A 24664-nucleotide genomic window follows, 5' to 3' on the forward strand; every position below is an offset into this window, starting at 1 on the left:
AATGGGGTATGGCAGTAGTCCACATTTCTTTTTACGTGACTGCAACTTCTGAGAATCTCGTAAGTATTGTAACATTCAGTGCAATTACGCACTCTTAACAAACTGTATGTGAACAAAGTGTGCGCGAACCAGTGGAAAACTCGGCAATCTAGAGAAGGTAGGTATAGGTATATAGAGAGAAGCTTTACGCCGGAAGTCGGCGATATTTCGAACAAACTGCTATTCTTCGATGTAGCAGTAGAAGAGATATATCTTTTGTAACCTGCGGAAGAACACAGTTTCGTTTCAAATTTCGGGAACTCGGGACATGAAGCGTTTCTTCGTGCAATCTTATACTTTCTGGCTTAGTATATGGCTTGGCTATTTTTAGCGTATCCGTGCCGCCTTGCTATCTATTTCTCTGTTTCTATGTCTTTTTCTTTAGTGTGGTTTTGTGCGCGAAGCACAGATTTCGAATAATCTGAGATAGAATTAAAGGTCTCTTTCCGAAGGGGTCCAGAATAAGAGAACATCAAGAGGATAATGAGATCGTATATAGTAAACAGCCTTTTTATTAAAAAAAAAAAAGAAAAAAAGAAACGGTAGAGTACAAGGTGGCAACAGTGAAAGAACGTGGACGTGCCATTGACATTTATTGCCGGCAGCATTGACTTTTTAATTACTACCTCTATACTGAACTGCCTCGTCTGTGTTGTTGTGGAAGTTGTAAATGGCTTGGATGCAGGTGCATTTTAGTATACAGGGTAAGATTCTAAGGTGCTGTACTCGAACCATCCGACCAAAAGTGATGCTCGTCCTCAGGGCCTTGCAGACGTCTTCCGGATAGAGACTACGCCGGCCTACCTGTCAGCGTTTGTGCCGACCGACACAAAGCCTCCGCCCCCGCTGGCGGACGACGTCTACTACGGGACGCCGCCTTTCACATACAGCTACGCTTGGGTACGCGCTACAATCCCCCCTCAGCCACACTAGACCTAGCGCACGAGCGAATGCGGCATTTCTACATCTGTGTACAGACGCGCACTGGAGCAGGAAAATCATGCGGATGGTCCCACAAATTATCCATGCAGCGAATCGCGAAAGAAATCCCGTTATGAGTTGGCATTTGGGGCCTTTGGACCACGAAACCTAACGTGCTGCTCACGCTCCCGCACCTACCAATACCCTACACTCTTAAAAAAAAAGGGTGTACTTTAACTCCTTTCCTTGCCACATATATAACACCCTCTTGGAGAGTGCAATTACGCTCAAAAGGTGTTGTGCTACTCCCGGTGTTATGCTACTCCCTTGAGGGAGTGAGGAGACACCCTTTTGAGCGTAATTGTACTCTCCAAAAGGGTGTTATATATGTGGCAAAAAGGAGTTAAAGTACACCTTTTTTTTAAGAGTGTAGCCAGACGGTAAACCTAAGGCCGTTAGTGGAACGGCCGTTACTTCACCTGTGGTCCAATCATCATCGCGAATGATGCCGTTCTCTGCCCTGATTTGTTGAAAATGGGAGGCGCACACCTATCTTTGTGGTAATTATGCAGTTCATAACTGCCACAGAAAACGCGTACGCTTCCTGTATTCAGCAAATGAGGACAGATCACGATATCATCCGAGATGATGATTGGACTATACAAGTGAAGTAACGGCGGTGCCACTAACGGCCTTAGGTTTGCCGTCTGACTATAGGGTATTAGTGTGTTTGATGGGTTTCGTTTTTCTTCTGTGTCACGATCGACTCGTATCGCAGGCTAGCAGACAACACGACAAGGGCTCTTTGGTCACAAATCCACTGCGCATTAGTCTTTCAGGGAACGATGTTCAAAGCGTCCGCGTAATATAGGTTAACCTCGATATAGGAGTCACTGAACATGGCACCGTATGTATTCCCCAAGCAGCACAACATCTTGGCCCAATATTGGTAATACCGGCCCGATATTGGTCCAAGATTGGACCGATATTGCCGATATTACGCCAAGATGTTGTGCTGCTTGAGTTTAGTGACTACTCGATATAAAAGCATTTTGAGGTCATTTCCCAGTACTGAAACTGTCTGGAAATGCATACCAGTACTTTTTTTTATTTTCTTACTTTTTTTTTAGAGGCCGGTGCATATTCTTTTCGCGGTTTAGGCCATTTCACAGTCAACGTTTTTAGTTTTCTCCGAATGCCGGATATTACCTCAGTTACAACACATAACAACAACAACAACTTTATTGTGAGATGATGAATGGGGAGTTTCATCGCCAGGGGGCGATACTCTACCCCATCCATTGCTGGTGGTGATGTGGGGAATGAAATAATGCGCCCCTTCAAAATAAGGATCGAAGTCCTATGGTTTCCAAAAAAGGTGAAAAGATCTTTGAGGGCAGAGTGTTGGTGGACTGGATTTGGCCAGGGACCAAACAATTTTGAGAGAGGGGGGGGAGGAGAGGCGAGCTTCCAGCTGATTAAGAGACCCGGAGAGTGCGGTTTGGGGAAGGTTGGTAGTGTGGACAATGAAGAAAAAATGTGCTCTAGATCTTCTAGGGCACCGCAGTGACAGCGGTTACAAAACATAAACGACGCTTATAAGCTTAGAATTATCTGATTTCTCGGAATATAAGCTCCGGAAAAACAACTCCGAATATGTAAAGAAATATACTTCGAAAACCCGGAACCCTAATCCTAGGTTAACAGCCTCGACTTATATTCCGTAGTGTTCGTCCTCATCTCGTCCTCCGCCATCGATACTGTCGCGTTGCGTGGCAACACCGGCAATTCTCATGCAACAACCACCGAACCGCCGAACGTTGCTGTCGCTTCACGAAGCTCCCCTAACCCTCCTCGAAGATCACACCGCACTGCAGACGTGGTTCATGGCGACTTCTTTGCGTACGAGCAGGCAAAGGAAATAGCTTGCTTCCCCAACAACACCGAATATCCTCTGGATGTACGAATAATGTCCCAACGAATTCGTATGTCCGATGGATGTCCTCAGAATATCCGTCGGACGTACGAATCCGTTAGGACATTATCCGTACATCCAGAGGATATTCGGTGTTGTTGGGGTTACGAAGCATTTGCTTCGCCACAAGTTCTCTCTTCCTCCCCCAGCCTTGCTTCAAACCTCTCTCATTTCGGCTTAATAGCATCACGGCCCTCGCGCGAAGTACAGCGCGTCGTCTGAGGCCTCAACAACCTCTTGCACGCTCTATACGTACCCCACGTGCACGCATCTATCTAACACATTTCCCACGCAATGCGGTCGAAACGTGATGCAATTGCATGAAACGACAAAGCACACTTTATTGGCCCAGCAGTGAAACATCCCATGTAATCGTCATCACATATTGTTGTTCTTGTTGTCACGTGAACTATACTTGCACTCCATCCTCTGTGTTCGGAACTTGAGGTGCTGATCACGGACACGCTAGCTTTTGCCTTGCATGGCTGTCGCCCGTACATAACATAGCTTTTGTAACATTTCTTTCTCCGGATGGGCCTGTAAAAATACATGTGGATTGAGAAGCGTCTAAATGAAACACATTCAAGTTTTGCAAAAAATGAAAACTGTCCTCTGGTGTATAGCACATGTACTAACCGCCTGAAAAGTCGCGAAGCTAAACATAAAACTCGCTACGCTTTCAATAAAAGCCTAGCGAAATGCATTCCCGATTGCCACAAGTGGCTATGATAGCTTCGCTAGAATACTGCAGATTTCAGCGTCAGCAAACTCTGTGTCACGCTTGGAACTGTGAACAGTATGCCCTCAGCTATAGCACATTCACTTTTAACTTTTAATTCCGGAACATCTTCTATATTTCATCCTGTTTCATCCGCCCTGCACAAGGAACGAGAAATTAATTGGTAATTGAATTGGTAACTGCTACTTGCCGCCTTCCGGCAGACGTTGTATGCAATGTAGTCGTGCCGCATTCGCCTGGTGTCGCCGCCCCCACTAACGCCTTATCTTTCTTTTAACCCTGAAACTCCCTCTTGTTAAATGTATTCTCCTGTCTCTCGATTGATACTTTGGGTGAGCCTCGCAGGCTGCGACGAAATCTTCAAAACTAATATGACAAGATGCAATCAAATTAGCAGCAGTTCGTGTAAGACGCTATCGTAATGTGTCACATCAGTATATATAGTCGCTGTTGTTGTTTGTGCGATTCATAACGCTTAGCTTGTATATCTGTGAGAGAAGAGCTTACTGAAACGCAAGGCGATATATTCTGACGTATGGTTTCCTTCTGCTTATTAAACTAGTGGACTGAAATGAAGTTCTGGGTGAGAAAGCCTGCACTCTTAAAAATGAACTTCACCGCATAGCACGCTCCTAGCCAACCATCATCTCGAATGATATCGTTATCTGCCCTGATTTGCTGAAAACGGGAGGCGTACGCCTTTTTTGTGACACTTATGCTGTTCATAATTGTCACAGAAAAGGCGTACGCCTCCCATTTTCAACAAATCAGTGCAGATAACGATATCATTCGCGATGATGGTTGGCTAGGAGCTTGCTATGCGGTGAAGTTCATTTTTAAGAGTGTGCTCGCGATATTAGCTCGCAGGAAACTTAAATATGAAGCTTCGTCTATATAACCGTAACGTAACTTAAACGTAACGTAACGTAACGTACCGCAACGTAACTTAACTTAAACGTAACGCTTTCAGCGTTACGTTTAAGCACCAACCAAAAGTCGAGCTCTATGGGATAAATTTCCTAAAACCTGAAGTTTGAGTTCTGTTCAAGTCAATCTGTAGGCTTTTTAGTTAAGTCTACCTAAGATTAACGTCATGCATGCCTGTCTTTTATTTTCACGGCACTGGAATGTCTTTGCTCCGTTTCAATCTGTTTAAATCTTGCTGTCTGCCAGGCACACCCCTCAGTGCTGCACCCTAGAACATTGCTGGCATTCTTTACGGCTTTTGTGCACCTCTGGCGCCTCGGCAAGATCTATCTCAAGCGTATCTTAACCTGCAGGTTTTCTATATGAGGCGTGTCTCCGTTGGTCGCGGTAATTGAGATGCGTCACACACTTTGGGATACTTGCAGGGCTGTACACACAGCAAAGCATTCACCGGGAGCCAATGTTTTTCGTCAGGACGTGCTAACCCCCTCACGAGACGAGAAAAATGACGCACACCAAGGTCACCTCACAACATTTTTTTTTTCGGCACTAATACAAAAACTGTTATGCGCAATACTGTGTATAACTGCTACGACTGCTAAGCATAGCTGAAATGCAGGCAGGGGTTTAAGCCGGATTGGATTGGATTGGATTGGATTGTACTCTCTAAGGGGGGGAAAAGGGTAATTTTAGTCATTTGGGGATTAGACTATTAGACTACATGCACGAAAATTTATGTGAAGTTTAGGGACTACTTCGAGAGCTGGAGAGTACATTTCAGAACCATGGGACTAAAATGGAGTGTAATTGCAATCTAGGGGCTAGAAGCTGTAACTGATCCTTAATTTACTCCTCCTTTTCCTTTTAGGTGCACCCTAAAAAAATTGGAGTAAATTCAGGACCAACTACAGCTTTTAGTCTTCTAGATTGCAGTTACTTCACATGTTAGTCGTGCGACATTATAAGTTAGTCCCCAGCACTGCAAATAGTCTCTAGCGTAATAGTCCACTTTCTAATGGAAACGTACCAGCCGGCCCAACTACTATATACTTTGTGAACAGCCCCTGAACTTCGAATAAACTAACGTGTATGGAGTCCTGAAAGGGACTAATTGGCGATGCATCTAGTTTCGAAATGGTCTAAAATTGCTCCCTTTTCTTTTAGAGAGTGTAGTTATAGGTGGACACTTGAAATCTTGGTTTATTTCACATCATCGAGTATGTGTGGCTTTATTACTTTAATGAGATGCATGGCGCGGTGAAGGGTATCAAAGCAACTGTACGCGTGCCCAATCTAATCCTGAAAAAATGCCGACACATGCGTTTTCATGACGCTCATTATCACCAGGCAAACTATTTCCACTATAGCTCCACTATATTTTCACAGCCAATTGACCATGTAATTGAATTTTTATAAAACGAGCGCTTTTCCTATACCATGACGTCAGAGTTAGTAGCTTCTGGTTGTTGTTCCGCCAACCAATCTTGTGACTGATTCGAGAGGAAACATGATGGGAGTAGCAGAATTTGTCGGTTGACGCCTTCGAATCCTCCCTCTTTTTAAATTCAAATTCAATTCGGTTCAAGGCTTGCTGATTACGTGTTATCATATCTCAAAACAGTATATTTCTGTCTTTCTCCCTTGTGTCTTCCCGGCAACGCGAGGTGGATCATACACTCTTAAAAATGAGCTTCACCGCATAGCACACTCCTAACCAACCATAATCTCGAATGATATCGTTATCTGCCCTGATTTGTTGAAAACGGTAGGCGTGCGCCTTTTTTGTGACAATTATGAACAGCATAAGTGTCACAAAAAAGGCGTACGCCTCCCGTTTTCAACAAATCAGGGCAGATAACGATATCATTCGAGATTATGGTTGGCTGGGAGCGTGCTATGCGGTGAAGTTCATTTTTAAGCGTGTACACTGTTAAAACAGAACTTCACCACATAGCACGCTACTAGCCAACCATCATACCGAATGATATCATTTTGTGTCATGATTTGTTCAAAACAGGGGGGAGGCGCCTATCTGGGACAAGATAATCTGTCCCAGATAGGCGCCTCCCCCTGTTTTGAACAAATCATGACACAAAATGATATCATTCGGTATGATGGTTGGCTAGTAGCGTGCTATGTGGTGAAGTTCTGTTTTCACAGTGTACTTACGTCACAGGAAAATCAAAATGGAAACCTAGACCAGAAGTGATCGTGCTTCTCGTTTATCTAAAAAAAACTGCGATACCCCACGTATACACGTAAGTTGCAGTTGAGTACAAATCTAACCTCAAAGTCAGTCGACGGGACAAAAAGCTCACTTTAAAGCAAGCATCACATTGTTTTTTACTTTCTGCTCTCTACCAGAGCCACTGCTCAGTACATTTACGGTAAGTATCCTCTCCGTGGAGGATATAGGCAAGACCCAAAACCAAAAGCCAGACAGCTCCATTGGTAGAATGTGTGGCTCAATTATTGAGTTCCTCTTGTCCTCGTTGTTCTGCACTTTCTATTGCAAGTGCTGCTACGAACTAATACGAGAAATGGTCATTATAGCGTGTGTGCTGCTGTATGCAAATCAAATAAATGTATTTGATTATACGTGCGAGACTGCTACATTGGCGCGTTCTATATATCGCAATCGGCGTTTCGCGATATCTCCCTCTGTTGAATTACACGAACAACTTTTGGTCGGTGGTTCGAACAGCGACTTGGAGTCAATATACAATGCCATAAACGTGCCTAGTTAGTAGTTTGTGAATTTTCGTTCATTGAAATATGCTGGGAAGGTGCGTGTGTTGCGTGTGTATCTGCGCTACGCAAAGCAGGCAGTAATACAATTTAGCACCATAAATGGCCCAACGGCATTGTGGGAACGAAACGTAGCTTTGTTTGTATGATGAGATGTGAAATCACTTAGTTTTGACTGCACTAAAGTATTTTGCTACCTGCATAGTTCCGTAGTTCCTGACTTCAATCATACAATGAATTATCGATCGTATATCAATTAATTATCAGTTATCAATCATACAATGCATACAGTGCTGCCACATATCCGTCCAACGGAGACCGTCCTAGTGCACAGTACGGTTGGATTCTTCTTTGAGATGATACCGGTTCTTGAGATAGATTATACTGCTCGGCGCATCAGCTTTTGCTAATTCCAATCCACTTGAGAACTGGATTGCGCGCTATGATTTTGCTAAAGATTAATTCCATTGTACTGTGCGGTTTTTACAGCACAACGTACAATGTTTTAAGTATTTTCTTTTTGTGATTTTGGTAGGGGTGAGTTGTTTACCATGTCGACATGTGAGATCCTGTCTGTTTCTTAGACAATTGTGCGACATGCGTTAACCATGAAGCCCATGGTTGCATGTTGACTCCAGCTTAAGTGATGTAGGAAACCAGAAAATAAGAAGAGGTCGATGTGTGTTCTCACCTTGTACTTGGCGTGTGCCTTCCCTACCCTTCCCGAAAATGTCCATATGGAAACCATAAAACAGAAAACTCCCTGTGGACTGATAACAAGTTGGATTCAGATCCAGATTCAGATTTTTTTTAATGCATATTGCGTGATATGGAGCACATTGAAAGGAGGACCCAGAGGGCAAGCCCTGTCATGCAGTCCAGACACTTGTAATCCGTTTAACACATTTAACACGTTCCAGACGCGATAAATCTGATCAGGATAATAGATGTCATATGCATCTAGTGGATAATGGAACCAGGATGTATTTCAACAATGCGTGCAATATAAGTGCGAAATATTGCATCCAGCGTATTCCTCGTGGACTTTGGAAAACACTAGAAAAGAAACCGTTAGCAAAAGTACGGAGAGTACAGAGTTGCACGTACTGCGCTGTCAGTGAGGACGGCGTGTAATCCTTGTTGTGTTGCAGATCCTATCTAAGGACTCGGTGACAGTAGCGGTGGATGCCGTGGTGTACTACCGCATCAGTAACGCCACCATTGCCGTTTCCAACGTAGAGGACTACGGCCACTCGACGAGACTGTTGGCTGCCACAACGCTCAGGAACGTCCTGGGCACAAAGAACCTATCCGAAATCCTATCCGAAAGGGAAAGTATCAGCCACATAATGCAGGTGCGTGTCGCCTACAGGTACACAAGACCACGACCTACTATTTTACAGCGACCATGTCATAATCGGCAAACCCAATGAGAAGCCCGTCCGCACGATCCGCTAGGGGCGCTACTGATCGGCCCGCGAGATCTGCATCATGATTGGACGATGGAAATTCGAATTTTGAACGCGCAGAAGCAGACGCACGGTTACCGTAGCAGACGACAGCAACAGTTCCTATGAAAACGCGTAGAATGATAATGATGATGATAATCAACTTTAAAAGGAAGCGTCTCTCGTGGGATATCCACCGCTTGTACAAAAATACTAAGGGAAGCTAAAGTACAGAGTACTGTAGAAATTGAGGAAGCAATGACCTGGCCGATGTGTAGCGCCACCGCTAGTCTCTAAATGCGGCGCTGGGAAGGGGTCCGTATGACATGGTCGCTATAATCTAGTAGGATGTGCACAGGACTGCGAGCGCTAAAATCAATGCGTCATTACTTTCCGTGCTCCAGGCAAGTTTAGATGAAGCCACTGACCCCTGGGGTGTCAAGGTGGAGAGAGTAGAAATGTGAGTGCTCTTTGTGTGCCATACCTTGTTGTATAGTAATGCAAGTCACGAAAAACGATGACGCCAGGAACTCAGTGGCATGCTACAAGTTCATTGGATACATTCTTATACGAGGGACGTTAAAGAACTCTCCGGTGTGCAAACATTAATACACTAGACTATCCATAACTATAGAATAAGCTCCTTATCATTCTTGCCAAGCTAGATTAGTTAAGGCATATAATGCTATGGCAAACTGGCTACATCCACCGCAACGGTGGTGAATTCGGTCCTAGCCTTTTGTCAAAAGAAAGGAAGGCTGGAAAAAAATGTTGATGCATAAAAATAATTAATAGTCCAACTTATAGCGGAAACAATGGCATTCGATTGTACTTTCTGTTTGTATCATGTTGTACACGAAGAATGTGTTTGATCATTACAGCAAAGATGTACGGCTCCCAGTGCAGCTCCAAAGGGCCATGGCTGCAGAGGCTGAGGCCGCACGAGAAGCAAGGGCAAAGGTAATCTTCATACCATTACCGTGTATTCACGCGAGCGACATCCCAGTGCCTCATTTGGAAGCTAGCGGTGGCGCTGCTCATCGGCCCGGTTATTGCTTCCTCAATTTCTACAATACCTTGTACTTCAGCATTTTTGTACAAGCGGTGGATGTCCCACGGGAGACGCTTCTTGCCAAAGTTGGTTATCATCGTCATTCTACGCGTTTTCATAGCAGCTGTTGCTGTCGTCTGATACGGTAGTCGTATGTCCGCTTCTGCGGCTTCTGCGGCTTCTGCGCGTTCTAAATTCAAATTTTCATTGTCCAATCATGATGGAGACCTCGCTGGCCGCTGTGTAGCGCTCCTAGCGGATCGTGCAGGCGGGCTCCTGAGGAGTTGCCGATGATGACACGGTAGGTATGATCTACTAGGTCGTGGTCTCACCGCGTCTTACGTTGAGCATTCGCACTGCGGGAGTGGCATACTGCCCGCGTAGCAGACGACACCATCGGTCCTGTCGTCTGCTACGGAATATCTTGTGGCTGAGTTGCAGGATGAAAAGAAATGACGTTTTGCGCATCTTCTGATGGGGTATTCTAGGGAATGTCGCTCGCGGAAATACACTGTTAGCTCATCCTTCTTGCCTTTTTGGTGTCCGCCAGTGTCTGCCATCTGAAACGCGTTCTTCGTGTCCAGGTCATCGCCGCTGAAGGAGAACAACGTGCGTCACGGTCGCTCAAAGAAGCGGCTGAAGTGATTGCGGGTACTCCATCCGCGCTACAGCTGCGCTACCTTCAAACCTTAGCGTCGATCGCGGCGGAAAAGAACTCCACCATCGTGTTTCCCATACCCATGGAGTTGTTCTCAGGCTTTATCAGCAGCAACAGCAATCACCATAGCAATGTACACGGTGGCGGCGCGGCCGAGACGAAGAAAGACATGGAAGCTGCCGCGTAGCAGAGGAGCCGCCAGTCCCGCTCCAACAGCCTGCTCTGGGGAGGTGGGCCTCCTTTCCAGAGGCGCCTCTCTCTCATCCTACCGCCCATCATCAGACTGCCCAGCAAGAACTAAAGGGCGGCGGTGTTGCAGTTTTGTGGGCAAAGTGCTACTCCCACGGCGACAGCGACGCCTTGTTTGACACGCTGTCCCGACCTCGGTTGCTTTGCCGTGCTGCGCCAAAATCAAAACGGCGTAACGCAGGTACAGAGGCCAAGATGGCCCTTCAATGTTGGCGAAAGATAGTTGGAGAACGTGTAAAGCGACGAATCTAAGAGGGGCATCGTAGCTAGAAAAGACGTTATAAACGGAAGTTATCCGCTTAGTCGTGGTCAGTATAGCGAAAACAACAGTAAGAAAAGCAGTTTGTGAGACCATAGCACATATATCCTAAGATGCTCAAGTAAAACTAGCTATTATAACGCGTTAATTTTCATGCTCAACATGTGGTGTGCAAACCATCGACCTTAACACATCACGAGCGAAATTTACCCAATCGTAGTACGTGCGATTTGAGCGTATTGCGCAACCCTTCTGTTGTCTGTTAATAACGGTATGCTGCGCAAATAGTAACATTTCAATATAGAGCCCTTAGCGACAATGTTATGTGCCATTAAACACACACGCGCCTTCTGCCTTGAACTATGTCAATCTATTTGAGGATACCCTCGCGTTTAGTGGTCAGTCGTATAGTGCCACAGTGAGGCTGTTACGAAGATGCACTCCATAAAGCCATCGCAATATACCGGCATCTGTTTATCACGCAGTGACATCGTTCGGGTGCCTCAATTCATGCCAGTTTAGAGTCCGAGAACTACGGGTAAGCTCCAGGAATGACTAGTCCCTATAGTGTGACCTGCTTGCTATCGACAACAACAGAGGTCGGGACAGCGAGGCACCATAAAGGCATCGAGCCAGACGAAACGTCTCTTCGACAGAAGAACAGGCTCCGAACATTCCTTCTCCCGTCATCGAGTGGAACTGTTGTGAACGCTCGCCATGGGAACTCTGCAACATACGAAACACACACACACATGCTAAAGAGCAAGGCGGTTGAGGAGCAGATCGCGTGACTGGCACACTCGCTGCGCAGACCCCACGACCAAAAAAAAAAAAAAGAGAGGCCACGAACTTTTAGCCAAGCAGGCCTACACATGCTGTCTCCACGCAAGAGACCAGCACCACCGGACGACGGTGAGCATGAACTGAGCTCTGCAGTAACGTCGTCTCTCTTATACGAGACAACAAAGGAATGAACCTCGTTCACGTTTTATGTGACTCCTATCTGCTATATTCTCGTATGGCGCTCTTCTTTCTAACACTTCGAAATGTTATCTTACTGTTGCATGCCTCTTCATGTTTCTCTCTATTCCATCCAAGGTGCAACATGCTCGTCAGTGCGCCGCATAGGTGTCAGGAGTCGCCCGTAAATGATTGGCGATTGAAACGGACAAAAAAAGTACGCGTCATCCCCGAAAGAGAAAAAGGCCTTATAATTGAATGACTGTCTGCAATAATGAGTCAAGTACTAAACCGTAAAAATGAGAAAAATAGAAGGTTTCTAGATTGTCCGGTGTTTCACTTGGGACAAGCTCAGTAATATTGGTAATAATGGAAGTGATCATCATTCGTATAATCGTTGCTTTTTTTTTCTTTCTTTCTTTTTAATGGACACTAGGGCTTCACTTGCCTATTTTGGTGATAAAAAGGAATAGCAAGTAGCGCCAAATGGATGTCTGTTCCCAACTCCAGGAGCAGCCCTATAAGCGAAAGTTATACTTGAATGTACGTGCCTCATTCTTCCAGACAGCTCTTCCAGACGGCTCTTCGCCTATAAAACGTTTTTTTTTAATTTATTTATTCAAAACAAGAACAATGAGTAAACCAACATTTCCTTCGCTTTTTTACGAGGCGCATTTCGAAGCGTGTTCTGGAACAAGGTTGTAACGGCTACTATAGGAAGAGCGGGCCTGCACGTCGGAGGTGTAGGAAACACTGCCCGTCCCGTATCGAATGCACTGTTCGCTAATATCTGCTTTTGCTGTATATGTGTATGCTTCGAATATGTTTATGATCAGGTTGATTTATTGACGGTTGTGCGAAAAAAGTACAGGGTATGAAAGCCTAAGCTCCGCGTCCACATCTTTTCTTTCTTTCTTTTTTTCTTTCTTTTTTTTTTCATTTGAAAACGGAGACGTCACCTCTGACGGTTCGTATACTAAATATGTGCTGTATCTGCACTTTATCTGCTGTATTCTCGCTCCGCCCTCAGGGATTTCTAGGGCCTATAGTGAGCTTCGAAAGGTCCTCTCTTTCCACAGTATTCTCGCTCTGCCGTCTGTGATCCCCAGAGCATAGTGCGCTTCAAGTGGACCTTCTCTTTCCACAGTATTCTCGCTCCTCCGTCGGTGATGCCTAAAACGAGTGAAAGGTTTGGTAGCGAGCGAGCTGGGTGATAAGTATCTATGATTGAGATAAGCATCCATTGAGACGTTGAGTGGGTATGTGCCCCTTTGTGTCTCGTCTCAGGATTTTGATGTCATGGACCCTACAGACTAGTGCGCTTCTCTTGCCGCAGCATTTTCGGTGCGCCATCGGTCGGTGATCCCTAAAGCCTAGTGCGCTCCGAGGGGTCCTCTCTTTGATTCCCGAGGCGCCACTCTACAGCAGTGCGCCTCCTCTGCTGGACCACTTCCCTTGTGCCCTTCCAAGTGCGCGCTGGACCACTTCCCAGCAGCCGGTACGCCAGTTTCAAAGAGAACGAACGACTGTAGCGGCATAGTGTTCAGTTGGTGACATATATCGTCAGGTTAAGAGAAGTCAGATAGTTGCATTGCCGAAGCGACAAGAGAAGGCCCCCTTGAGGTATACTTGGCCCTATAAGGATCCCTGAGCGTAGATCGAGAATACGGCGGTATGACTCAATCTTGATGTACCCCCTGTTTCTGTGCGGTGTATTCTTCTTCGCTGGCAAACGATTCAATACTCATCTGGTTATGACCGAGAACTGTGGCTCGGGAACGTTTTGCTGTGGGAGATTACAGTCGATGCGAGATCGATAACGTGGACTGTTGTGAGATTGGGTAACGTTCACGGTGTACATTCTTTTCTCAAATTTCCCCTCATGCGTTCAACGTCTTCCCGTGCCGGTACATTCAGCGCTGAAGAACCTTCATAATTTCCAACACACCTGGTGCCTGTTGCACCTACGCGAAAAACAAAGTGATATTACGTATCATGGCATACGCACGCTCCTGGGGTTAGTTATTGGCCACTTCTGCATTAATTACGGTTTCTGTTTTTTTTTTTTTTTTCATTTCTAATACGAACCGGCGAGCATAAACTTACGTGGAAGCCACTAGTGAACGAAGAGGGCGCTATTACACCGGGCGAAGCTCGCATGCGCACGGGAGAGAAAATTCGATCAACTGATCGACTCGTAGGCGCCTTCGCGCGTTTAATTCCGTCATGAAATTGTTTCGTTCAGTTATGGAATTCAATTGTAGAATTATGCCCTAAGCTTGGCGAGGCACTAATCACCGTTGTGTACTCGTGAACTTGAGCGAGGTCTTTATTTAACTCATTGTCGGTCATACACTACTGCCCTCATCATTCATTTAGAAATTGCCGACTTTCTAGCTCTATTCACAAAGTCAAACGAAAAAGGAGCCTGTTTTAATGCGTTAGCATTAGGAGTGTCAAAATGGAAAAAAGCTGTATGTATGTGTGTGTGAGGTGGTAAAGCCTCACCGAGGCAGAGGTATAAGTGGAGATGTAAAGGGGATATAAGAGGGTAAATGTAAGTGAATGTAAATGATATCAAATTGAAGTAGTTGAAGGCAATTAAGAGTAAGAGTAATTAAAGGTAATTAAAGCAAGGAAGATGAGTTTAAAGGTAACGAATGTAAGTAATTAGGAGAAATATTAAATGAAATTAAAGATTACCGAAGGTAACCGCGGGATACCGGAGGTAATTAAATGTAATTAACGTCAATTAAATGAAAATTGTGAGTAATTAAAGCAAATAAACGTAATTAAAGCACGGTTGGCTACCGGAAACGGAAACGAGAAACGGTAATTACCGAGATTCAACAGGAAACGAAAATGGAAACGGAAAGAAAATTGTTTTAGTTTCCACTACCAGAAACCGAAACCGAAACGGAAACGAAATTCAAAAGCGAAGTTCTGCTTTTAGAGTGAGGGAAGTCAAGTATAGACGGGAAGTCATGTGTAGACCGGAAAAGGCGCTTAATGCTAACGCATTTCTCTCGCATCCCCACTGAATTTTTTCGGGCACATAACTCTCGAACCAGGTTACGTGCTACAGAAATAAACATTGAGATCCTTCGCGCCCTCCCTGGGCACTACACGGTAGCACCGGCGTTTCCTTGAAGCCCAATGACTCCTTATGTTTTTTTTCTTTACCTTCACTCAATGAAGTCGAGGCGAAGGTGTCGAGTTAAGGATCGTTCAAGAATACGTCCTCTTCTCTTCTGCACGAAACGATTGCCTCCGTTCAGTAGTGGCTTCAAGTACAGGTTCTCCCTTTTTGTCTGATGTAACTGTGATTGCGTTTTATTTTATCTAATTTTTTTTTTGCCCAACACACATACGTACTATTCGGGCTGGATGCAAAACATAAGATATACCGATCGAACCAATGGCTTAAAGTTATTACTAAAGAGGCATCGGTTGTGCTTCGAGCACGAGCCCCAGCATTTACGACACTGCCGTCTCTTCTGCCGACATTTCATTATCCCCTTTCAAATCTATCTTTCCCTGTGCAGTGCTTCTATAACCTGCGTCTGAAGCCTCACCCAAGCCGAGCTCACAGAAAAGCGCGCTACCCCGCCACATTCGACGACTTATCGCCGGCGATAAAACCATAGCCCTTAATGGTAGCGTAGTTAGATTTTATAAATAAAAAAAAACATTATATGCAATACTCGTACATCTTAGCAGCCGCGCTACTGAACTAGCTAAGTGGTCTTGTAAATATATACGTGCTTGCAGAGCGCAGCTACGCTAGCGGACCTCCTTCACTTGCGTTGTGTCGAAATATTTTTACGAGTCTAAATAATGTCTGCTGGTACGTTGTAAAATAATAGGTGAAAGGACGAAGTTTATAAATGCCACTAGGCCACGTTTCTGCAGTGTCGCTTTCCCTTTTTCTCGGTGTCGGTCATCTTTTTCACACACGCGTGTGAACCGGATTCTGCGTGTAGTAGTTCGACTCACGATGAACGTCGAGTGCAGTTAACCCATTGGATGTCACACGTTCTTACGAAACCGGGATTTTCTATTGCTTTTATATCATCCGTACTTTGTAATCGGAACAAGTGCTGGGTATATTACTATAACGTAATGCGCGGAAAAAGAAAGCTCCGGAAATATTAAAATATCTGGTTTTCATCATCGTAAGAAACATAAAAAAAAAAAAAAAGGTCGCTCCCAAGTAGCACAACATATTGTCCCAATATTAGACCAATCTTGAACCAACATTGGGCCGCCATTGCCAATATTGGGCCAAGATGCAACTGTTGTAACAGGGTGGCTCAATGGAACCACCTCGACGGTGAAGGATATGATAGACAGCCTATAATCGATTAACGTCGCCGGTGCTTCATAGAAACGAGACGGGGAAAATGGCCTGAACAAAAAGACCTGCGCCGCTTATTCCCTTTCTTCTTCTTTTTTTTTAACAGACTCAGACAACGTACTCTTAATATATTTCAACAGTTTAGCTTATGTCATTCTGAAAGTTGTCTTTTGGCGCGCTCACTTTTAGAACTGCGTAAAAAAAAAAAAGTACCAGCCACGTGTACGCCGGGCCCGATAACCACCAAGTGGTCTTTAACGATAGAACGAGAGCACGTTGGTTGTAGACATGCATCTTGTACGAACGCGAAGCAGAGCACATGGGCGGCAAGCCCCATCACCATCACCACCACCATTACCACCAGGGGCGGACGTGTAGTTGTCCGTTCGTGTGCTTCGTTTCACGTTCGTACAAGATGCATGACCAAGTGGTCTTTTCCGAGTGTTCTTAGTCAAAGGATTGGCGCTAGCTGTCCTTATTTAAACCAGCGGAGCGGCATCAGGATTGTCCACGATTCACACTAATTATTATCCGATTATTATTATCAGGATGTATCCTCTAGTTGAAATTATAGTCCTGCGTCCAGCCGGCGCTGTATATCATTCCGTTTGAGAACTTGCCTGCAGTTCCCTCGGAACATATGGGACGGTACAAGCTTATACGCCGTTTTCAAGCCAGCCTCACACACACACAGCGCTTTTGCAGTCAGCACAAGCCAGAAAGGAGGAAAGCGGTAACACGGAGGAAGCACACGGCCCGTGTGCTTTCCTTCTCTCTGGCTTGGGCGGTAAACAGCTTTCAACGTACTCCCTCGCGGCTAGACGGCGCTGCGCTTTGAATATGACGGCGTCCACGGAAAAACGGCGTTATACACAGCACACAGACGCACACAGCTCCAAGCAATTACCTTGTTCCATGCAGGTACGAATGTCAGTACTGTATAGTGCGTACAACGTCTGAAGTTGAACATGCAGTGCCCTACGCTTGTGAGTGAGAACCAGCTTTACAGTTTGCTGTTTACAATGCTGACACAGTCTGCTGGCCCAAATATATGCGCAACGCCGGGGTTAAATTTTAAGGGCTCCATTAAGTTACTGCACCAGACGCCACTTGTTCAACTCATTCAGTAGAAGTTTCTGCAAACGGCAGCGCATGTTTTCCTTTCACTAGCAGCATATTAGTGCACATCGCCGTTGAGAGTAACAGGACGTTACTTAAAGCTTAACACAAAGCACAACCTGCAGCGGTTTCCAAACACATCACGCAAAAACACGTGAAATGTTGATAAACACGATCGATTTGCATTCTGTTGGGTCACGCGTTTACGATTCTTTCGACTCACCCAAAGTTATTCGTAACCAAACTGATAACCGTGCTATACCGAACTTTGGAATGTTACCTTAACGAACGAAGTATCGTGAACTGAAAATATGTACAGATATATACGCGGCTCAAGTGTTTGATCCATTACATATCGCTGTACAAGAAGAATAGGGTGCACCATGTCGAAAGTCTGCTCTCAAGTGTGCTTTTTGTTCCACTTTACTCTTTGCAATTCATTCTTATTTCTTCTCTACCTTTGGGTGTGTGTGGCGATTATCGCAAGCCTTCCTGTTGTTGTTATCGGTGCGCTGCTATACGCTATTTTACCCGTGACTCTCAAAGGCGACCTTTTCATCCCTCATGTAACTTGATGCAGTAGCGCTCATCCATCCAGGCGTCACGCAAAAGTAAAGAGTAATTCTTCTCGAATGTTAGCGTAATTACCTTAATTACCTGAAATTTCTCCGCGTAGAATGAAATGTCCCGTTTCCTTGACAGCAACACAAAAGGAAAGGGTTTTCGTCGGTTGCGTCCCCCTCCTCTCTCTCTCCCCCTTTACCATCTCCCGCAATGATTCGACAGATCGGTTGCGGAGACCAATGAGAGCCCGCTCCGCAGTTTCGACCTTATTGAGAAAGTTTTTTTTTTTCTTCTTATATCTCACGAACGGCGCAACGGGTGAATCTCGTTCCTTCTGCCTTGATGTCAACGTAACGGCGTTTTTGATTCCCGGAGGAGAAATCCTTGCACTCTTGTGCCCCCTTTAAGCAAGAAAGAGGAGCATGTAGTGATGTAGGTAAATATCTTACGAACGTGTACATTTCAGCTCTCATTACTGCCTCATTTCGGGCCTCCACAGGGGGCAGATTTGCGTTTGACGGGAATGCTTCTTCTGTGTATAAAAACGAACGCATGATGTGTACATAAGACTTTGTATATACGAATACATATATACATACATAAAACTATAAATATTGCAAAGAGTTACGAAGACACTTGTTACTATACATCCGTTCTGGTTATATATAACATACGTTGCTCGCGCCGACGAAGGCGAGAGGCAAAAGTTACTTTACGACCTCGTTATTACGTTGCTCGAAGACTCCAGAAGTATGTGAAGTGATTTCTATCTTTCTCTTTTTTTTTTTTTTTTTTTGCGTGAATGAACCGTGTAAGATACGTGCAACGATGATGTACATATATACTATATAACTGTTCCTTATATTTTTTAAAAGTGTGTTCAGCCACAGTGATATATCGTTAACGTTCACTGAGTTGTGCTTCTTGTCTCTATTTCTCCGGGAATTTGTTTTTTTTTTTCTTTTCCTCTTGATGCTCCACTCTGTACTTGCAGCGCGACAGAAAAAGAAAATGTATGTGCCAATTTTTCCAAGCCCATCAGCAAAACGAAAATACGGTGGCACGAGACATCACAGTATGCATGGTTCTTCATTTTTTTCAACGACCCCCTTTCCCCCATTTTTTAAAAATTTTAAAAACACAGTGTTGCAACTCTCCCCCACCCCCCACCCCCCACTCTCTCTCCCCTATGTAAAGACCACCAAACAGCACGCCACAACGAGAATGAAGTCAGCCACATTTGCGTTCCATGAGAGAAGATCCATTTCAGGAGAACACTACACCATTCCATCCCGACATTTCGACGCTGTTACAGTGGTTACACATTTATGCAAATGTACGTAAGGGTGTGCACATGTGGCGTGTGCACCTGTGTGACTGTGGCCTTCGCTTGCTTTCGCGCCACGGGAGCACATGCGCACACGCGTTTTGTTCACGAGTGATGATGATGATGATGATGACGTAGAGGCAAATGTTATAGGTCTCACACACACCATTGAAATGCTTAGATCAATTGAATCGGAATTGAGACTAAGTGACAATAAACTCATTTTCAATTTAGAACCGCTGTTTTCTTCACTGAGTTCCTTCAACGCAGACTTGTACGTATTTGGAGTATTGTATTTAAAATACTGTGTTTTAAATACAATTTGCGGTATTTTGGTACTCTACTCAATACTTTTTGTTTTGTGTATTTGTACTCTATTTAAAATACATTTTATGGTATTTTCTACTCAATACTCTAATTACATATTTTGGATCTCTCTCTCAGACTTTCTGTGGCTTGTCTTTCCATTATCTTGCTTGTTCAGTGGAAATTTCCTGAGTCCCTTGGACTTGACCCGGACATTGGCCCTTCTTGGAAGTCCCCATTTAGAGATATTGCCCCGTGTGTACTAATCCTTGGCCAGTCAGGATTCTAATATGTGTGCCCTGACATGGTGATGCCGAATTCTGAACTCGCCGAGCAGGGACATGCTAGAAGTTTGCTTTGTTCTGGGTCACAAATACTTAGTGGAGTTATGTGGTATCTCTTTGTCATCTTTTTGGGACTTGTGTTTAGATGACTCCTACCACACAGCGGCGGTTAGCGTAGTGCGCGGGGTTTAGGTGATTCATGCCAAATAGCGGCGACTTGCCGCATTTGACCAGTGACCGGTGACTTTTTGCGATCAAGGTTAGTATCTTAATTGTATTTCAAATACTTTTGGAGTATTTGGTACTCTATCTTAATTACATTAATTTTCATGTATTTATACTCTATCTTAATTACATTCTAACGTCAGTACTTATTATCTTATCTTAAATACATTTTTGAGTATCTTGTACATGTCTGCTTCAACGTCCTAGTCAGAGGAAAAAAAAACTGACCGCACTGGGACATGCTGAGATATGCAGAGTTGCGATCGCGACCGAAGGTGCAACGTGTCTACATACCGACGTCGCCGATCGTCTGGAGGCGTACACGTGGTGTACCCTGTACCGAGACATCGAAGTCCCACGTATTTTCCTTCCGAACGGATGCCGGCCCCACTGACGTCGACTCGAACTCCCACTGCACCATGGGGCGTCCGGGCGATCGAGTTTAGATGTGGGATAAATTTAGCTAGTCCAAGCTCTGTCCGGGTTGTGTCCAGCAGCCACATAAGTCCAGGATATGTGGAACTATGCACGCTCTTATGAGATTCCAGTTAGCGTGGGTCGTGCTTGGGGAAGAACTGCAGAGCTGTGGCCTGGAGGACCTGCGCGCAATATTGGGTCGCCACATCGTGACCACTTGTGACACTATAGGCCCCAAGTTGTGCCAGATAGACGTATAAGACAGTTGTTTGAACCAATGTTAGCGTGCATTCCAAGTTTCACGTCAAACGGGGGCAGAAAATTGACACCGCTGAATCCTATCTGAAACCATCGCTCTTTCTGGGCAACGCGCTTTATTATTTCAGACGTACTGCTGTTCATGGGCATACAAAATAAAGTTTAATATTGGGAAACAGCACTTGGGATATTGCTTACGCAGTTTTGTTTACAAACCGTCATGTGTGCAACGTGTTTGTAGTGAGCAGCTGTTGTAGTGTGTCATCATATGTATCTAACAAGGTAAGTCCTTAATAGAATTTCTCTGGTGGAGAGGGCCATCATGCTGGACAAGAAACAACTCGGTTAATAGAGGTGAGCGTGGGTGCGGGTATATCCGCGGTTGCCCGCATATACCCGCGCAGTTCCGCAATTTGTCGGTCAAAATTCAGTGTCGTTATGGGCTGAGGGTAAAACAAGGGTGTATACCCGCAATGCGTCCGCGGGTAGTGCGCGTATACCACCATTACCCGCAACCACTAAACTAACAGACGTGGGAATCACCTCGACGAACAGATGCACGTTCCCTGATTACGTGGAGACGAACCTTACCTTTACCTGCTCTATTATTTGAATGTCGGATGTCAATAATTTTTGGCAATTAATTCGGCAGTACACGAACATCATCTGCCTATGTAGTGGCCTTCCATTGTTGAGAGGCGTGCCACCGCATTACTGTAACTATTGTAACGGCAGGTGGGGCACGGGTTCTATCGACAGCACGCTGCAAAGCTGTGACACTGCGTCGACGCAACATCCCTTTGTTCCCAGTGATACGAAGATTGCGAGTAGGTTAAAATTTGGGAGGTTGGTTACTCATTATTAAAATCGATAAAAACCCCAGTGTTGGGTCTGAAACAGGGACAGAGATGGGAGCACAGCCTTCCTGGAGCTTGGTCGGTAAGACTAGCACGTTTCAGAAGTGCTGGTCCCGAAGGACACACAGCGTGAAGGACACACAACGTTAGCTTGGTCGGCAAGACTAGCACCTTTCAGAAGTGCGGGTCCAGAAGGACACACCACGTGAAGGACACACAACGTTTGCTTGGTCGGCAAGACTAGCACCTTTCACAAGTGCTGGTCCCGAAGGACACACAACGTGAAGGACACACAACGTTAGCTTGGTCGGCAAGACTAGCACCTTTCAGAAGTGCTGGTCCAGAAGGACACACCACGTGAAGGACACACAACGTTAGCTTGGTCGGCAAGACTAGCACCTTTCACAAGTGCTGGTCCTGAAGGACACACAACGTTGTGTGTCCTTCCTCGTCTCGTCCTTTGCCCCTGTTGACAATTTTAGTATGGCATATGACCTAAATGGGAGCACAGCCTTCCTGGACCTTGGTCGGTAGGGCCAGCACTTGTGCACTTGTGCGACTGCACTGAGTGCAGTTGTTGTGTGTCGTTCCTCATCTCATCATTTTGTCCCTCTTTTGGAACCAGCACTGGGGCTTTTATCGAAGGGGAGAGGGTGTCCGGCGTCGGTGGCACGACCACCCTCCCATTGACACTCCAGTGGGAACTCAACGATGAAAAAAAAAAATCATTCTGTTTTTAAGCTCGTGTATTACGCAACTTCTCCAGACGAAAGACAGCACAGTCGGAGATAGCCGTCTGGGTTCTGCAGTGTGGTCACTTTCATCGCCGTTCTGTGACCTATTTCCATCCATCGCTGAATCCATTCATTCCTAAAAGCTATACGCATGCATATTGCTTCTCATGTTCTTTCCCTATAGGGATGTGCCTCGTGCGGGGACTCGACGATGCAAAACTTTTCGATCGTTCTTAGGCACCTGTTTTACACGACTTCTCCAGAGGAAAGACAGCACAGTCAGCGGTATAGCCGTCTGGGTTCTGCTGTGTGGACACTTCTATCACATGTTCTGTGACCCATATGTTTCTTTTCCATTGCTGGCTAGTCATTCTGAGAAGTCATGGAAACCTATAGCTCCCTTGTTCCTCTTCCCTAGTGATGTGCACCTTGTGGGAACTCAATAATGCCGAAATTTCCTTCTGTACTGTATTACACAACTTCTCCAGTGGAAGGGCAGCACATATTCGCTTCGCCGCCTGAACACGGAATTTAAAAAAAAAATGTGAAAAGAAGGGCAGCACCGCAGCAGAGTTGGAGATAGCCGTCTGGGTTTCTGCTGTGTGGGCACTTCCATCACCTGTTCTGTGACCTATAGGTTTATTTTCCATTGCTGACACGTTGCATGTGTGGCACGATTGAATTTTAAACTATATTGAATGTCTTAAGTATGTGCATATGTCGTGCAATTGTGTATGTCTAAGTAGCCGTGACAATAAAAATGGCACAGGTACTCTCTTGTGGAGCTTGTAATTATCCTGTAGATCACTTTTACCCGTCTAGCTGACTCTGTGTATGGAACCCTGGACCCGTGAGGTGTGGAACGCTTCGCGTTATTTTTTAAGATGTTGCGATTAAAACTGGTTGAAAGATAAGTTGCTGTCACGGTCCTGCATATTCCCTTTCGTTTTACCGCTGTTTATCATCGTATACAATGATATTCTACATATAAAAAAATAAACAATGAAAATCCAGGAGGTTGACGGGACCTCCCTGGACGGGATAAAACGTCACTTCCTGCTAGCCTGCTGCCCGGTTTGCCGACGTCCCTCAGCGATGTTCGGCGCTGAAAAAAAAAAAAAAATCACAGTTTTAAGAACCAAATAGTTAAGAAAAAAAACGTTCAAATGTGTGGGGCTTTGCGTGTCGAACTCATCGTATGAAACGGAGCCAGACACTTAGTGGGTTTCCCATCACCTTTGAGGGATTACGCACTAACAGTAAAAAATATGGTTCGTATATACGTACATGTAAAGGCAGCCCTTTGGGGCAGCGTGTCATTGTTTGAGCTGGAAAAGCTGATAGGAACCGAAGGCTATTGAGATGGACACTTTTGATCCGAGCCATGGGCTCGTCTTTGTTGGTGCAGTTGTTGGTCTTTCCGCCATGATCTTGTTCTTTGTTCTGTCCGTCGTTTCTGTGACGTAAACGTTCAACTGCGTTTGAGACTTTATCGTTCCCGTTATCGTTATCGTATCGTTATCGTTCCCGCTATACACTCTAAGAAAAAAAGGTAGAATTTCCTACCCAACCTGGTAGAACGGTAGTTTCTACTCTCTAAAGTATGTTTGTACTCTGCAGTTATACCCAAAAGGTAAAATTGGTTTGAGTAGAAACGTGGTTGCAATACCACTCTACCGGGATGGGTAGAAAATTCCAGTGATGGGCAGTAGTTAACTACATGTAGTTAAACTACCTGATTGTAGTTAAAAAGTAGTTATCAACTACTTATAGAAATGTAATGGGCAACTACTAGTTAAACTACTATTTCGAGCAGTTAACTACAGTAGTTAGGTTACTGCAGGCGCCAACTACGTCCGATTTGGCCGCAAGCTTTACGGCACGATTGTGCTTCCGACTCTTACCTTGAGCTATACTTGTTCGATGAGAATGGAGGCGCAGAGCAATCGTGCCGCGCATGCGTACTAAATCTTCACTTTTATTACTGCTTCTGATTCATATTTAGGTGTCCAAGAACACTCTAGAATGGGATTGGTGTTGGTGGTATTAAAATACGTTGCAGTAGTTAAAGAAGTAGTTTTAGCGACCTCCCCTGAAAAGTAGTTGAACTACTGGTTAAACGAGTCCATCGCGAAGTAGTTAGCAGTTATAGTTAAACTACTGTAGAAGTAGTTAGTGGCCACCACTGGAATATTCTACCTTTATTTTTTTCTTAGAGTGTATAGTCTCAGGCGCTTTACTG

At 45.0% G+C, this 24664-nt stretch overlaps 1 protein-coding gene across 3 annotated transcripts in view; it reads left to right on the forward strand.

Moving 5' to 3' along the window:
• Window positions 1-11100, forward strand: part of LOC135368861 (band 7 protein AGAP004871-like) — a 335172-nt gene extending 324072 nt beyond the window's left edge. For 2 of the 3 annotated variants that reach the window (XM_064602402.1, XM_064602401.1), the window contains 5 exons: window positions 802-939; window positions 8501-8704; window positions 9202-9257; window positions 9679-9757; window positions 10433-11100. In XM_064602402.1, the coding sequence (XP_064458472.1) occupies window positions 802-939; window positions 8501-8704; window positions 9202-9257; window positions 9679-9757; window positions 10433-10693 (738 nt within the window). In that variant the 3' untranslated portion in view covers window positions 10694-11100. The remainder of the gene's footprint in view (window positions 1-801; window positions 940-8500; window positions 8705-9201; window positions 9258-9678; window positions 9758-10432) is intronic. The other variant, XM_064602403.1, reaches the window with a different exon arrangement.
• The last annotated feature ends 13564 nt before the right edge of the window (window positions 11101-24664 follow it).

This window comes from Ornithodoros turicata, chromosome 9, assembly GCF_037126465.1.
Source record: "Ornithodoros turicata isolate Travis chromosome 9, ASM3712646v1, whole genome shotgun sequence".
In the NCBI taxonomy this organism is placed as follows: domain Eukaryota; kingdom Metazoa; phylum Arthropoda; class Arachnida; order Ixodida; family Argasidae; genus Ornithodoros; species Ornithodoros turicata.